At 33.6% G+C, this 17,869-nt stretch overlaps 1 protein-coding gene across 3 annotated transcripts in view; it reads left to right on the top strand.

Annotated features, from left to right (window-relative positions):
- USP47 (ubiquitin specific peptidase 47) overlaps positions 1-17,869 on the top strand; it is a 109,171-nt gene that overhangs the window by 47,463 nt on the left and 43,839 nt on the right. For all 3 annotated transcript variants that reach the window (XM_012785692.2, XM_012785702.2, XM_012785685.2), the window contains 4 exons: positions 314-410; positions 4,599-4,744; positions 5,152-5,231; positions 8,005-8,154. In XM_012785692.2, coding sequence (XP_012641146.1) covers positions 314-410; positions 4,599-4,744; positions 5,152-5,231; positions 8,005-8,154 — 473 coding nt within the window. The remainder of the gene's footprint in view (positions 1-313; positions 411-4,598; positions 4,745-5,151; positions 5,232-8,004; positions 8,155-17,869) is intronic.

Genomic DNA, 17,869 nt, shown 5'->3' with positions numbered 1-17,869 from the left:
TTATTTCTATGCCAATACGACATGCTATATTAAATATATTACTCTTAAAATTTTATTAGATGTTATATAAAAATCTCTGGACATACCTATAATAAGATATACTGACATATTCCATGAAACAAGGTTTGCATGTAAAGTGCAATATTAGAAAAGGGATCTTTCTTAGGTGCTGTTGAAGAAAATTGAAATAATTTCCAAGTGAGTAACCTTAACCTCTTAATCTTTACTATGTGTTAAATTCTTAATGTATTCTTTTTTGTTATGTTTTTAATCTAAATGTAGATTAACATATGTTCATATTTTCTCTTTAAAGGATACGTGGGATTAGTAAACCAGGCAATGACTTGCTATTTGAATAGTCTTTTGCAAACACTTTTTATGACTCCTGAATTTAGGAATGCATTATATAAGTAAGTATTCAAAAACATTCTCTAAATAAAATTGATTTAAGAATAAAAATGTAGGTGTTAACTAATAAAATTTAATTTGCTTCTTACACTTGTAAAGTTTGGGGCATTTCTCACTTCATAAGATGTAACTTTTTTAATAAGAACACAGATCTTATGAGAGACAGGTATGTGAAAAATGTGTGGGGAGAGAGAATCAGAAGTGCATAGACTGCAAAAGGATACAATTGATAAGATTTACATATGAGGTAAATTTAAACTTTCCTCACTTATAGATATAACACCTTTATGAAGAAATAAATGTTACCTGCTTTTGAGAGAATTTGAATATATAACCCATACTATCCTTTCCCTGCAGTGTAAGAATCCAAAGTTATTTTTTTAAACTTGTAAACTTTGTTTCTAATTAAAATATATATACAGCTTGTTTTGTGTGTGTGTGTGTGTGTGTGTGTGTTTCTAAAAGATTATATACATCAGATACTTTAGAGTGCTCTGTGGAGGGAGTTCATATTTAAATAAACTCTAAAGGCAGATATCTGAATTTACTTATAAAAATTGATTTTTATTTGGTAAGTATTTATTGCCCAGTAGTGTTTAGATGACAGGCACTTGGTGGATAGAGAGGGAGTTAGAAATAAGGTCTTTATAGATCTTTCCACCGTAGCAATATGTTTATGTATAAAATAGTTTAAATAAATAACATTTAAGGACAGCTAAATGCCCAGAGAGTTTAGAGAGAAGGGAGAGTATTGAAACTTGGAGAAGTGGCTTAGTGAAGACAGTAGGTCATGAAGCTAGATATGATTTGGCCAGGTTGAGAAAAAGAAAGAACATTGCAGACAAGAGGACTTTCAAAAGCAAAAGTGAATAATAGTGTTACCTAAATATTAGTTATTATTTGTTTATATCAGGCATTGTTCTGAGCATTTATATATAGACTCACTTTATTCTCACGGTAACTATGAATTATGTACTACTATTATCCCCATTTTATAAAGGAGGTAACTGAAGGCAGAAAGGGTAAGTACTTTGCCCAAAGACACTGCTAGAAGTGACACCCGGTAGATGCCAGAATCCAATACCCTATTCTGCCTGCACTGTAGTTGATACCAAAAAGTACAATGTGTTACAGGGGCCTCCAGGGGTCAGCATAACCAGCGTTTTGTCAGAGTACTAGAAAATGAGGTTAATAGATAGAGTCTGGAGCCTGCTCTCAAACTAGAATAGACTGATTAGTCTAGGATGATATGCCTGCTTTGGCAAGTATTATGTAGAAATGGGTATTCCAGGACCTTGTTTAACCATGAGTTCTAATACTGTGAAGATGGTCTGTAGATTTATAGCAGTGTTGAGAAAATTAAGAGCAAAACCAAGGATATTCATTCAGCATACATACATTGAGTACTTGCTGTGTGCCAAGCATTCTTTTAGGTATAGGAATTACAGTGGTGAATAAGACAAAGCCCCTCATTTAGAGCTTCATTAGGAAAATGTGTATAAATAATCTCATTTCACATAGTCATGTATGCCAAGTAGAAAAGAAAGCAGAGTAATGTGGGAAGAATAACTGTTAGGAGGTAGGTTAGGCTCAGGTCACAGCTTCGGGTAAGTAGTCAGGAAAGGCCTCGCTGAGGACTTACCACGTGAATAGACTTCACAGGAACTAACCCTGTAAAGATCTGCGGGAAGAGCATTCAAGGCATAAGAAGCTGCAAGTGCAAAGGCCTTTGAGGAACAAAAGAAACCCTTCATGAATGGAACCCAGTGAGTGAGAAGGAGGATTTAGACATCAGGTCAAAGAGGAGGGCCAAATGCTTTGAGAATGAGAGAATAAAGTTTGTATAGCAGGTAGGGAAACAAACGAAGTCTAAGAGCATTGATGATGTTTCTTAGTGTAGAACCAAGAACCTCTCTAGACTATGCACAGAATATCACTAGAGTAGCACTAGCATGAAAGGATAGAGGTTTGTTTATTTTATTCGCTTGTTGTATAGTAGCCAACATAGAACCCATTACTTTGATTCAGAGGCATGTAATTACATGTTAAATACACTGTTTTAGGAAAGTTTACATAGTGTGGTATACAGGATTGATTTGAGAACCCTGGAGGAATCTGTGATTAAACCAGGCATGGATAGATTAGAGCAGGGGTCCTCAAACTTTTTAAACAGGGGGCCAGTTCACTGTCCCTCACACTGTTGGAGGGCCGTTGGAGAGTGCAGTGCACATTCCACACATGTGCACTGTGGGCCCGGGATGAGTGGGCTGCTAAGCAGGACAGGCAGTGGCAGCAAAAACACTTGGTGGGCTGGATAAATGTCCTTAGTGGGCTGCATTTGGCCCGAGGGCCATAGTTTGAGGACCCCTGGATTAGAGTCAGAATGATAATGGTGGCAGTGGTTGTAATATTCCAGATTAAAACTGACAGGACATAGTGACCAGTTTTATTTAGGAGTAAAGGAAAGAATCAAAGATAGCACCAGAGTTTCTAACTTAAGTGACTGGAGTAACAGCAAGTAAAGGACAAGTGAGAATGCAGTTTTGTATTACAGTAATTCCTCCCCACTAGTGAATTTCCCTTGCAAGAAATTTGAGCATTCTCTATTTTAACTTCAGTGTTCCCTCACAACTACTGAGATAATTTTGGATCCTATACTGTGAACTATGAGTACTTTCTGTTAGGTTAACCAAAAAAAAAAAAAGCTGGGGATTAAGTCTAGAAGAGGAGATTGTTAAAGCTGATGTTGGGTATCAGGTAGAGGCGTTTGCAGGGAATCCTTGAGAAGAAAAAAGTGAATGTATTCCATTGACACCTGTGAGGCAGAAGGGAGCTCCAGTGTGTAAAAAGAGGGGAAGGCTCACAGAGCTGTGACTTCTCTTTTTTTGTAATTAATTGATCTATCTTTTTCCCATCTATTTTTTATTCGTATATATTCATGCAGGTACAAGTACAATCTTGTTACATTGCTATATTTCATTGTAGTAAAGTCAGGGAGTTGTGACTTCTAAGTCTTAAAATAGGGAAAGTATTGAACTTTTTAATAGAGGTCTGTACCCAAAAGGGGGAAAAAAGCATTTTACTGTGTTTGTAAACTGCAATTGAGAAAAATTAATGCTCAAGCCTCCTTTTGAAGCTAAAAGGGAGATGGAAAGTAATAATAGAGTGATCTTATCACTAACTTAAGATATAGAATATCATTAATATTGTCCTTACATAATATTTTATCCTGGTGTTTCATTTATTGAATATAGAATTATTTTAAGAACTTCTGTGGGTACTTTACCAACTGTAGTTCCCCGATCTTATTTTTTTCATGAGATCTTAATGTCTTCAGTTGTGAATTCACTTGCTGTTGATCCTGTAGCTAGATCTAGACTGCTGTTTTTCATAAATTTGTGAGGATAAAAATACTCACATCATTTTACTAACTTACTTATATTCCCTAACTTATGAAAAATTTTAGACATTCAAAAAGAGAGAAATAGTATCATGAGTCCCTCTGTACCTATCATTTAGCTTTGAATATTATCAATTCATAATCAGTCTTTTCTGCATATAATCCTCTATCCTGATTATTTGGAAGCCCACCGCCATAATAACGTCTATAAATTATATTTCCAGTCAGTGCTAAAATTGCTGTCATTGCCTCATTTAATAATTTGTTCACATCAGGATCCAAATAAGATCTGTACATTATAATTAATTGCTAAAATTCTTTGCTTAATCTGTTTCTAATCCCCTTTCACCTTGTCTCTGAAAATATATATATTGAAAACTGATACCATTTGTCCTATAGTTTTCAACAGCTTGAATTTGGGTGGTTGAATGCCATAGTGTCATTTAATATTATTTTTCTGTTCCATGTATTTTTTTGTAAATTAATAATTAGGACAGGAGTCTTGATCAGATTTAGGCTCCACAGTTAGTTGTAAATGAGCTTTGCTTTTTATTCTTGAGAACTCAATAGTTATGCCTTATGTCTTTTCTTATTAAAGTCTAAAGTTCTTCTGAATTTATGAATTAGACAAAGACTAATGTTTCCTTAGATGTTATTAATTTCAGTTAATACTCAAACTCTGTATAGCTCTCAGAATTAAAATCTTACATTATTATGATTCTGATATTAATTATGCTTTTAAAGAATAAGATTATCTTATAAATAATTTTTGAACATTTCATTTTAATAGGTGGGAATTTGAAGAATCTGAAGAAGATCCAGTGACAAGTATCCCATACCAACTTCAAAGGCTGTTTGTTTTGTTACAAACCAGCAAAAAGAGAGCAATTGAAACCACAGATGTTACAAGGAGCTTTGGATGGGATAGTAGTGAGGGTACTAATTCTCTTATAATGATAAATGTTTCTAATATTCAAAGGAATTCTGGGGAACAATAATATTACAAACACATTAACAACTTAATTATCTTTTTCTTAAAACTTTCAAACTTTCATTGGAAGTTTGTTGTCTTAGATTTTTATAACACATTTCTTTACAATGAAAAATAACAAAAATGACAAATACTGTAGCACTGTGAAGCATATATGATTTATAGAATGCTGGGATCTCAAGATTCTTTGAGATGGCCTTTTCATGACTATAATGTATATTTTTGTGTTATTTTTAAATTTAGCATTAAAGTAAACTTTTTCATATTTCTGCCTGTTTGCTTTTAGACACAAATTAATGTTTCATTATACTAAATTTATTGCTGTTTTTAATTGAATTTTATCTTAAAATAGCTTGGCAGCAGCATGATGTACAAGAACTGTGCAGAGTCATGTTTGATGCTTTGGAACAGAAATGGAAGCAAACAGAACAGGTAATTCATATCTCTCAAATTGAGGGAATTATTTTCTAATGAATCATTCATGACCTTAAAGTGACTTTTTTTTTTTTTTTTTGAGACAGAGTCTCACTTTGTTGCCCAGGCTAGAGTGATTGCCGTGGCGTCAGCCTAGCTCACAGCAACCTCAAACTCCTGGGCTCAAGCAATCCTACTGCTTCAGCCTCCCGAGTAGCTGGGACTACAGGCATGCGCCACCATGCCCGGCTAATTTTTTTTCTATATATATATTAGTTGGCTAATTAATTTCTATTTATAGTAGAGACAGGGTCTCGCTCTTGCTCAGGTTGGTTTTGAACTCTTGACCTTGAGCAATCCGCCCACCCTGGCCTCCCAGAGAGCTAGGATTACAGGCGTGAGCCACCCCGCCCTGCCAAAGTAACTTTTATTCTGTTGAAATGTTTTAAAACTTGAGCATTAGTCCAGTGGTTAAAGTAATGAATGGGGAATTGAAAGTATTAGTATTATTATATTTTTCATTTGGCCATTAACTGAGTCATAAACATCCTTTTTAAACCCCCCTAAGGTCTCAGTTTTCTCATCTTTAAGGAAGTTGGGCTGTATGATCTGGAAGGTCTATTTTAGCTCTAAAAATTATATAATTCATATTTCATATGTATGTATGGCTTTTTGAGATGATTTTTAAGCAATATTTTCAGATATTTATTAAGTAAATTTTATATCTTATAATTTGTTATACATTGTATTGTCATGAAGTATGACTTTCATTTTGACCAATGAAGTATAGTCATATGTGTTTGACGTTTAGGATCCTCATTAATCTGACCCTTCTCTAATGGAAGGAGGAGCAGGTTAGAAGTGGAAAGGACGTTAGATACATCATCAGGATGAGGGAGGAGTAGGGTTGACTTGGATGGAGCTCAGTATAGGGGAGGGTTTATACTGGGTATAGTGATAGAGGATCACAGAGATAAAAGGGGAAGAATATATAAGGTAGCTTGGAGAGTTTGATTTCTTATTAGAACTTGTGATAGCTTAAACCAGAGTTTTTCAAACCATAGATTACAATCCATTCATTGTTTATGAAATCATTTTAATGGGTCTACACAAGCACTTTCAAAAAATGGAATAGAATAGAGAAGTCTAAGAGAATATCACATAAGTAAGATTAAATATTGTTTTATAAAACTGTTGTTACAGTAATATTTATTGGGTTGCAATGTAAATAATTTTCTTGTGGTGGTTTGCTATCAGATGTTTAAATAACACTGGTTGGAATCACTTTGGAATGCCCTCCTATGTACAGAAGACATAATCACATGTGACTAGAGCAGAGGAATGAAGGAGGCTTCATTAAATAAATAGTCTTGGTGTAGACAGTGATGATGGATCCAGTTTGAAGGCTTATTAAGTCGTGGACATTTGAAGAGTAAATTCATGAAAGAAGTAAATTATAGTATGCTTTCCCTCATGCTTATTCTTAAGAGATAATGAACAAAATTTTTCAGTTAGTGATCTAGTTTTTCTACGTAGTCCTACAGGACTATATTTAGTAACTATGTAGATGGTATTAGGGGCTATTTTTTCTTTGTAGGTCTGAAGTTACCCTTCCTCCTTGTTATATTCTTCTCTGTGAGTCAGCACTTCCATTAAGATCAACTGGGGCATTCCTACTGAGTTCCTAAGTTTTGGTATAAGAATCTTGAGGCAAGGCATTCTCTTGGAGGGTCCTTACTTAGGGAGTTTAGTGCCTTCTGAGCCAGAGGAGCCCCAGTTGGCTAAGTTTGGGGATTAAGTGAGAGATCCGTTCTTTTAGGTGAGGACATTTTGAGGGAGATGGATTTTAAGATATATTTTGAATTTCCATACATTTAAAAAAAAAGTTATGGTATCATATTTCTCCTTAAAATTGTTTTATGTATATTACTGTAAGTATTTGCATCTTGAGCTAGAGGATATGATTTTATAAATCAATATATTATTATGAGAGTGGTGATATGCATATATAAAACTATAAAAATACAACCACAACGTTGTTTAGTTGTATAATTATGAACCTACCTAAAGTGATAGATTAGAATTTATTTTCATCCTAATGAAAAGATAATATCAGACTTAATGGTATAATAAATTGGTAACTGATTTCATCAAAACCTATTTTAATAGTTGAGTTCTTTTATGATGTAAGTATTAAAATAGTTAATTTTTGCACATTGACTCTTTAATTAGTGTTAATCTAATTTTATGGATTTTAGGTGATTTTTGTCATTTTTTAATATAAAATTATAGACAAATCTATACTAAAGCTTTCTGAGATTTTTAACATTAAAAATCAATATCCTGGCTGGGCGCGGTGGCTCACGCCTGTAATCCTAGCCCTTGGGAGGCCGAGGCGGGCGGATTGCTCAAGGTCAGGAGTTCAAAACCAGCCTGAGCAAGAGCGAGACCCCGTCTCTACTATAAATAGAAAGAAATTAATTGGCCAACTGATATATATATATAAAAAATTAGCCGGGCATGGTGGCTCATGCCTGTAGTCCCAGCTACTCGGGAGGCTGAGGCAGAAGGATCGCTTGAGCCTAGGAGTTTGAGGTTGCTGTAAGCTAGGCTGACGCCATGGCACTCACTCTAGCCTGGACAAAAAAGTGAGACTCTGTCTCAAAAAAAAAAAAAAAAAAATCAATATCCTTTTGTGAATCATTCTAAAAAGCATGAATAATGTTTTCACATATTTTAAAAATTATTCTTTAAGAAACAATTTAAAAAATGCGAATGTTCTTATTTTTAGGCGGATCTTATAAATGAACTGTATCAAGGCAAGCTGAAGGACTACGTGAGATGTCTGGAATGTGGTTATGAGGGTTGGAGAATCGACACATATCTTGATATTCCATTGGTCATCCGACCTTATGGGTCCAGCCAAGCATTTGCTAGTGTGGTGTGTACCTTTCACCTGACTGCTTGTGTATCCTTACACAGAGTATGTAATAGCACAGTGATATAATCTCTTGTAAGGTAAGTATCATCCTAGATACACCTTCTTGGGTTGTTAGTCATTCCTGCATTTAAACTAGCAAGATTTAGAAGATCTTTGATACTTCAGTGAGTCCTAATAGTGCATGTATAAGAGGGAAAATAAATGCAAATGTACTGCCTCATGGTTCAGTGTTTTATTCTTTTTGATAGGTGATTAGATAATTTCATCTTTATCTTTTTTTAATATCTAAAAAATCTATTTTATAAATGCCATTTGGTGACCACTTTTTTCACTGGAAAGTACTTTTTGTTTTGGGGGAATTGTTTTATTCCAAACACTTTTAAAATGGGAAAAACTCACCTCTGGTTTTATGACAATGACTGCATTGTTAAAGAAGCATCCTTATTCTGAATATTTAGTTAAAAAAATACATTGTATAAGCACAGATAATTTTAAAAATCAAAGCTGTAATCACCTTAATTATTCATATACTGAATATCTAATTGGGGATTATATAAGATTTTGTCATTCCTCTTGTTATCTATTTATTAATTGTTTTTTTATAATTTTCTTGCTGTATTTTATCTAGATGTATGTGTATTTACTTGTACAAAAGGAGAGTCATGGAAGGAATTAAGTTGACATTTAAAATTAAAGTGTTCAAAAACATTTGAATATATGTGTCGGGACACTTTCAAAGCTAAATAAGACATCTAAAAAAAGGAGAATTTTGTCAGGTTATGTGTTTTGGTCTTATTTATTCTGTTATTAAGGTGATGGTGGCTCTTAGCAAAAGATGTATCTTTAAAGCTACTCCATACTTTATCTTCTAAAGTAGTTTTACAAGTATGGTTTGGTCCTCTGCCCTGTAGGATGATTGATTCCCTTTGCTTTTTCTCCTACTTTTATATTGCTGTCAGGAAATAATCAGCAAGAAGTAATGGAATCAATCAGTGGAAATCCGAAGCAAGCATCTAAGTAAAAGAACTTTTCTGGATAGCATAAGATCAGATCTCCTTTCCTCCACTGTTTTTCACAGTCTGCTTCCTGAGCATATTTGAAACATTTTGTTAAATGTTCAGGAGTACTCATTGTAACTGTCCATTCTAGATTAAATTGGCCTTGATTTAGGTAGCTAGCTTTTTCATTTTTGCTTTATTATATTTTTTATTTTTAAACTTTATTTTGGCAGTTCAAGATAGAAATGACATACTGGAAAATAATTGAAAAATTAACATTTGTTTTTCAATAACTGATTCCCTTACTAATTTTTAAATATTAGCATTTCTCTGGCAAAATATACTGTGGAAATATTTGGTAGTCTCAGACCATTTTTCTCCCTTATCAAAGTCTTTTTCATGAAAGATTTTTCACATATACATTTATTTTAGTTCTTTTTTAACATATTAATTGAGTGTTGAGGAAGTTAGTTTTATTTGTGCTGTTATTTTGGAATCTTATATTTGAGTATTCAGCAAATATAATTGCTTAGCTAAATCTGTATGTCATTATTTATTTACCTACTGATTTGCCACTACTCTCTTAAGTACATTAATAGACACAATAATGGAGTGATTTGGAAGATGCTTTTGGAGAAGTGAACAATATCACATTTCTAAATGGAATCCAAAGGAGAATGGAATCCTCCACTGATACATGGATATTCTTGGTGGTAGTGGTTCAGTGGGAATTGGAAGTTACAGCTATGAAGCAGTATGTGAGCAGGTTTATAACGCACATGCACTAATAGGGCTTGCAGAAGAGAACTTAAAACTTTCTAGACTTTGCTGGAGTCTCTTGAGGGAAATTACAGCAGGTGAAACTACCCAAGATAGGGGTTCTAAGGAGGATACTACCTTCAGAGAAACTGTAGTTAGAGGTAAGTGATTTCTCCTTATTTTCTGAATTCATACCATTAACTTACTCTTCTTAGCCCACAAATATCATCATATAGCATCTAAAATTAGTTTTATATTACTGCTTGCCATTGTATATTTTATTAATTCTATATGTTTTAAAAGGAATTTCGTATAAATAGGGATTGCAAAACTCTAGTTAAAAGAAACATTATAAAATTGTTCACTCAGACTATATAAAATTTAGGCTCAATTTTAATGGTTACTCTTTTAAAATTATTTTCCTACCTTTGTTAGTGGACTCTGTTATTTTTGTCTTACTTGATATAGATGTAGACACATCCATATACACTAACATATATACACACACAAACATACACATTGATAGCTATATGTTCTGTTTATTGTATATTGTATTCAGTGTGCCACATATTATGGGTTTGATTTCAGACAGTTAAATGTGAGGTTCTGTTAAAAATCAAAGTGTTTTGTGTTTTTTTTTAATTTTTTTTTCTTTTTACCTTCATCTGAAACACCCAGTTTCTGGAGTTGTTTTATCTTCATTCTCAGACAAATTAATTTGTAAATAATATTTAAGATTAAAATATGAATCAAATTAGCACTCACCTAATTTATCATTATAGCAGACTTAATCAATTTTTATAGTTGTTTTTCAGCATGATTGGTTAGAGATTATTTTTATAATGAGTACTAAGAATCTCCTGCAATTAAAAAAAACCATCACAATGTTTTCGTTACTGAATTGCTTTTTAGCAGATATTTATTAGTTATCTGATCTTTATATTGCCTGACCAAGTAGGGAATCAGTGTTTAAGGGCTCTTTTGCCATTCTGTATATCTCAGATTGAGTTCTATTCAACACTAGTCTGTTATAGGATATAATAGATATTCTGGGGAAGCCTTCTGTGATTAAATAAATTTGGGAAACTATACCAGTAATCCTCTTTGGAAAGATCACACAAAGTGTGTATTGTATGTTAAATATTCCAGTGATTCCTATAGTAGAGAGATTTGTGTAAATGTGTTTAACCTGGCATTTTCCTTCTTGTGGGACATCTGTTAATATCTTAACAGACATATATCCTTAACTTAGGATTCTGAGGAACACATTGTGGAAAAGTCTATGTTAGAGTAAGGTGATTTAAGGAATATCTCTATTTTGTTAAGCTAATATTTATGTCTTAAGGATGTTGAAGGGTAATGAGAATACTAAAATATGTGTTATAATTTCCTGTTTTACATATTTTATTATTCTGAAAAAATATCAGTGAAAGAATTATTTGTATTGGTCCTTTAAAAAGCTTTTGTTCTTAGTGATTTGTTAGGTAATTAGAACCTTCAGTGTTCACTGATTAGATCAAAGTAAACTTGAATCTGCTTATTGCCAAGTACATTTGAGAGTGTATTATTATAAGGAGATAGTTCTAAGTACATTCTAGTAATACATAGAAATTAGACATATAATTTTTTGTTGGTTAATTAGGAAAGCATATATCGTAAAGAAAAATGATTTAGCCTCGTATGTTTGACAGGAGGGAAATGCTTTTTTATTTAACAGTAAAATTTTAGACACTTTTTATGGGTATCTTTTGTCATATGACATATTTACTTAGTCCCTACTTTATGGTAGACACTGTTCTAGGCCATTTTCTTTTAGGATACTTCTGTTATTGAATAAGTATATTTAAATACCTATTTATTATGACAAAATGTATTTGAAAGTCTGAAATTGGGTTTAGCAGCATGATGCCATATAGTTCCTTTGGAGAGATAAGATTACATAAAAGTTCCCTAAGCAAACATAGCTTAATGATTGTTTTAAAGTTTTGAATGGAAAGTTGTTAAATTAGTAAGTATGAAATCAAAAGCATTTCAACATATTTAGTTTACACAAGTTGATATTATAAGTCCTACCCTGATTTAACATCTGATTTGGACATTCTTATATGGTTAGCTCAGCCACATAACTCATTTGGATGAAGGACTGGTGCAGATTTGTCCAAATATGTAAGCATCACATAAAGAAAAATCTCTTCCACAGACTGTATCCTCATTTTTCCAGGAATTTGTATGGTTGGACATAGTGGGAACCAGTTTAAAAAATGGGGACTTCTGCTTTCAGGAAGATGGAGTAGATGTACATTGCCCTATTCCTCCCGGTAAAACAACTGAAAACTTTGAACATTATATATAAAATAAACATAAGAAGACTCTGAAAGGTGGAGAGAAGGCATACAAACTAGGGATTTCAGCACCCAAGGAATCACACGGTGGTGAGTTCCATGGGTTTTCTTTTTGCCTAATATATCCCAAACTTGGAGCTGAAGAAGCTGGCAACCTGGAAACAATAATAGGCACGAACTAAAAAAGCCTTCTCTCTTTACCTTAAAGACCAGAAAGGGACAGATTAGCAAGTCACAAAACCTTTAGATAATAAGTGGTCTGCTCTAGCCAAACACCACAGAAAAACTGAGGCCCCACATCAACTAATACCAGCCAAGGTTGAATGGGGGAGCCTAGACTTCCACCCTTATAACATTGTAACAAGACTCCTTGACACCTCCCAACCTCTACCTTCCCCACCTCCCGCCAGATGGTTTCACAGAAGGCTAAGTGAGGAGCCAGAACTTTCATCCTGCCAGCCAGTAACAAACCTCCCCACCACTATTGCCCATTCCCCTGGTTCAGTGTCATTAGAAACCACATGGAGACCCTGGTCTTCTACCCTCACCTGATAGTAATGAAGTATTCCTTTTTCTCCTTGCTGGCATGATGTCAGAGGAGACTAGTGGAGAGTCACATGTTCACAACCTCCCATGGGTAACGAGGCCAGCCCCCTCCTACTTGTGGTATCAGTGTTGGCCAATAGGGGAACAGTAATGAGATACTACTGGCTCTTATAGACAAGGTGATATCACTAGACAATTCCTTCTCCTGTCCAGCAATAATGAGGAGCCACTTCCCCCCTCAGGTGTCAAAAGAGGCCAAGTAGGAAACCTGGACTTCTCATTCCAGTTGGTACTAATAAGGCAAGGGTCCCTTCTCCAGCTGGGCAGTATCAAAGGAAGCCAGCTAAACAGAGTGCAGAATCTCATAACACCCCAATGTCCAGATTTCAATCAAAAATCACAAATTTCACTTTGAATTAAAAAAGAAAATCAATAGACACAAACACTGAAAAATGGGAGGTGTTAGAATTATCTGACAAATATTTTAAGGCAGCCATCATAGAAGTATTTCAGTGAGCAATCCCAAACACACTGAAAACAAATGAGAACCTAGAAAATTTCAGGGAAGAAATAGCAGATAAAATAAATGGAAATTTAGAACTGAAAAATACCATACTCAAAATGAACAACTCAATCTATAGGCACAACAACAGAATTAAGGAGATAGGAAAAAGAATTGGTGGACTTAAAGATAGAACAATTAATATTACCCAGCAAATACCCAAATATTACACAGCAAAGAGAAGATAGACTGGGGGGATAAAAAAGATCCTTAGAGACCTGTGGGACTATAATACTTGTGACATTGGAGTCCTGGAAGGAGAAGAAAAAGGCAGGTACAAAGAATGACTGAAAACTTACCAAATTTGGCAAAAGTCATAAACCTATATAGATCCAAGAAACTGAGTGAACCCCAAACAGAGTAAGCCAAAAGAACTCTACGTCAAGTCCCATTATAACCAAATTTCTGAAAACTAAAGACAAGATATCTTGAGAAAGAGAGAAAAGACACCTTTGTGATAGGGGAAAAACACTCTGATTTCTTATAAGCAGATTTCTCATCAAAATCAATGGAGGCTAGAAGAAAGTGGCACAGTTTTTTAAGTATTGAAAGAAAAGAACTGTCAACTAGAGTCTCATACCTAGTGAAAATATTGTTTAGGAATGGAGAGGAAATAAAATTTTCAGATGAGGTAACATTAAGAGAATTTGTCACCAACAGACCTGTCCTAAAAAAAAAAATGCCTAAAGAAAGTTCCTAAACAGAAGGGAAATTATAAGAGGAATGGTCTTTGAACATCAGGAAGGAAGGAAGAACAAGGTAAGCAAAAATATGGATAAATACAATAGACTTTCCTTCTTTTCCTGAGTTTTCTAAATTATGTTTGATAGTTGAACCAAAATTATTACAACACTGTCTAATGTGGTTCTACATATATTTAGAAGGAATTTAAGACATTATATTTATTATAAATGGGAGGAGGTATAAAGACAGGTAGGGTTTCTATACTCAAATTAGTAAAAGAATGGTATCACTAGACTGGTAAGTTGTATATACATATGTGTATATATATTATACATATGTGTGTATAAAAATGTAATACCCAAAACAACCACTGAAAAAGAGATACACTCAAAAACACTATAGATAGATCAAAGTAGAATTCAAAAAAATGTTTAAGTAACCCACAGGAAGGCAGGAGAAAATAAATGGAAAGATGAAAACAAGAAAACAAAAAACTAAAAAATAACATGGAAGATCTAGTTAAATGTAAATGGTCTAAATATACCAAGTAAAAGTCAGAGATTGGTATAATAGGTTTTAAAAAAAAGACCCAATAGTATGCTATCTACAAGAAACTCCCTTCAAATACAGTCATGTGTTGCTTAATGATGGGGATACATTCTGAGAAATGTGTCATTAGACAGTTTCATCATTGTGTGAACATTATAGAATGTACTTTATACAAACTTAGGAGGTGTAGCCTACTACACACCTAGGCTATATGGTATAGCCTATTACTCCTAGGCTACAAACCTATATAGCATGTTACTATACTGAATACTCTAAGCCATTGTTGTAACATAATAGTAAGTATCTGTGTATAGAAAAGATACGGTAAAAGTACGGTGTGAAAGATAAAAAAATGGTGCACATTATAGGGTACTTACAATGAATAGAGCCTGCAAGGCTGGAAGTTGTTCTGGGTGAGTCGGTAAGTGGTGAGTGATACAAGGGCCTAGGACATTACTGTCCACTACTATAGACTTTATAAACACTGTGCACTTAAGATATACTAAATGTATTAATAATTTTCTTTATTTAAAAAGAAATTAACCTTAGCTTTCTATCCTTTTTGAAATTTTTAAATACATTTTGTTTATTTAACTTTTTGATTCTTTTGTAATAACATTTAGCTTAAAGCACAAATGCATTGTATACATCTGTACAAAAATATTTTCTTTATATCCTTATTCTATAAGCTTTTTTCTATTTAATTTTTTTTAACTTTTTAAACTTTTTTTGTTAAAAACTAAGACGCAAATACACACATTAGGCTAGGCATTCAAAGGGTCATGTCACTGTCTTCTACCTCCACATCTTGTCCCACTGGAAAGTCTTCAAGGGCAGTATCATACACATGGGGCCATTATTGCCTCCTATGGTAACAGTGCCTTCTGGAATACCTCCTGAAGGACCTGCTCAAGACTGTTTTAATAATATAACACACACACTCTCTCAAATAACAATAAAGAGTATTGTATAGAAATATATAAACCAGTAATAGTCATTTTTTATCATTATCAAGTATTATGTACTATGTGTAATTGTATGCCTTATACTTTTATAAGTGGTAGTACAATAAGTTTGTTTACACCAGCATTACCACAAGCACATGGATGAAGTATTGTGCTACTATGTTAGGATGGCTGTGACATCACTAGATGGTAGGAATTTTTCAGCTTCATCATAATCTTATAGAATCACTGTCATATGTGCCATTCACCATTACCAAAACATCATTAAGTGGTGCATGACTGTATATTGGTATAGGCAGGTTGGAAATAAAATGATGAAGGATGATATATCGTGCAAATATTAATCAAAAGAAATCAGGAATGGCTATATCAACATCAGATAAAAGAAGACTTTAGAGCAAAGAAAATTACCAGCCACAGGGGGACATTATATAATGATAAAAGGTTAGTCCACCAAGAAGACAGCAATCTTAAGTGTGTATGCACTGAGTAACAGAGCTGCAAAATACATGAAGCAAAACTTTCAGAACTAAAAGGAGAAATAGACAAATCTACAATTATAGTTGGAGACTTCAATACCCCTCTCTTGCCAATTCATAGGTAGAAATAACATCTAGACAGATATAGCAAGGATATAGAAGAACTCAACACCACCACCAATCAACAGAATGTAATTAACATTTCTAAAATGCTCTACCCAGCAACATCAGAGTACACATTCTTTTCAAGTGCCCATGAAATATATATATTAAGATAGACCATATACTCTGGGCTGTAAAACAAACTTCTACAATTTAAAAGAAAATTAGAGTGTATGAGTTCTAATCGTAATGAAATCAGATTAGAAATTAATAACAGAAAACAGGAAAATCAACAAACATTTGGATAATAACACTTCTAAGAATCCATGAGTCAAAGAGAAAGTCTCAAAGGAAATTTTAAAATATTTTGAACTTAATGAAAATATAACATCAATTTTTTTGAGACACAGCTAAAGCACTGCTGAGAGTGAAAAGAGGAAAAGTGCCAAATCAGATTCCTAAGCTTCTACCTAACCTGGAAAAAGAAGAACAAAAGAAACCCAAAGCAAGCAGAAAGAAGAACATTGTAACAAAAAAAGCAGAAATCAGTGAAATAGAAAACAGAAAAATCAATAAAACAAAAGAGCTGATTTTTTGGAAAGATCAATAAAATTGAAAAACCTACAGCAAGACTGACAGAAAAAAAGGAAACGAAAATTTCCAGTATCAAGAACAAAAAGGATGTCACTATAGATCTTGCAGACATCAAAGGGATAATGAGGGAATATAACAAACAACTCTGCACACATAAATTTGAAAGCTTAGATAAAACGAACCAATTCCTTGAAAAGCACAAACTGCAACTCACCCAATAGGAATTAGGTAATTTGAATAGCTCTGTAACTGTTAAGGTAATTACATTTATAATTAAAAACTCTTGTAAACGAAATCTGCAAGTCTGGATTGTTTCTATACCAAACATTTGAAGAACAATGAACACAGTTCTACACAATTTCCTTCCAAAAAAAGGAAGAGGAGGGAACTCTTCCGATTTGTTTTATGAAGCTATTTTTAACCTGATACTAAACCAGACAGGACAGTAAAAAAAGAAAAAATCAATATCCCTCATGCAAATAGATCCCAGGTTGGGAAGGGTATGTTTGTGGGGAAGGTGGGCTGAAGAGGTAGATTAATAGGTACAAACATACTGTTAGGTAGAAGGAATAAGTTCTAGTGTTTGACAGCACAGTAGGCTGACTGTAGTTAATATATTGTATATTTCAAAATATTAATAGTTAGATTTGAAATGTTTCCAACACAGATTGATTAATGTTTGAGGTGATGAATATCCTAAATACCCTACCTTGATCGTGACACACTACATCATTCTTTGCATGTATCACATGTATCCTACAAATATGTACAAATATTATGTGTCAATAAAATAATTCTTGAAAGGAATATTTAAATGGAGAGACATACTGTACTCATTGATTGGAAGATTCAACATGGTAAAGATGTCAATAGATGCATGCAAAATATGCCTAACTGATTTTTCACAAAGGCACAAAAGAAATTCAATGGAGGAAGGATGGTGTTTTCAACATATGGTGCTGGAACATATGGGCTGCTATATCACAAAAATTACAAAAATTAAAATGGATTGTAGACTTAAATGTAAAACTACACAACTTTTTTTAAAAAGGAGAAAAATCTTCCAGATATAGAGCTAAGCAAAGAGTTCTTAGATTTAATACCAAAAGTATTGTTTCCAGAAGGAAAAAAGTAG

This window comes from Microcebus murinus, chromosome 4, assembly GCF_040939455.1.
Source record: "Microcebus murinus isolate Inina chromosome 4, M.murinus_Inina_mat1.0, whole genome shotgun sequence".
Taxonomy (NCBI): Eukaryota; Metazoa; Chordata; class Mammalia; order Primates; family Cheirogaleidae; genus Microcebus; species Microcebus murinus.
This window is presented reverse-complemented; position numbering and strand designations above follow the sequence as displayed.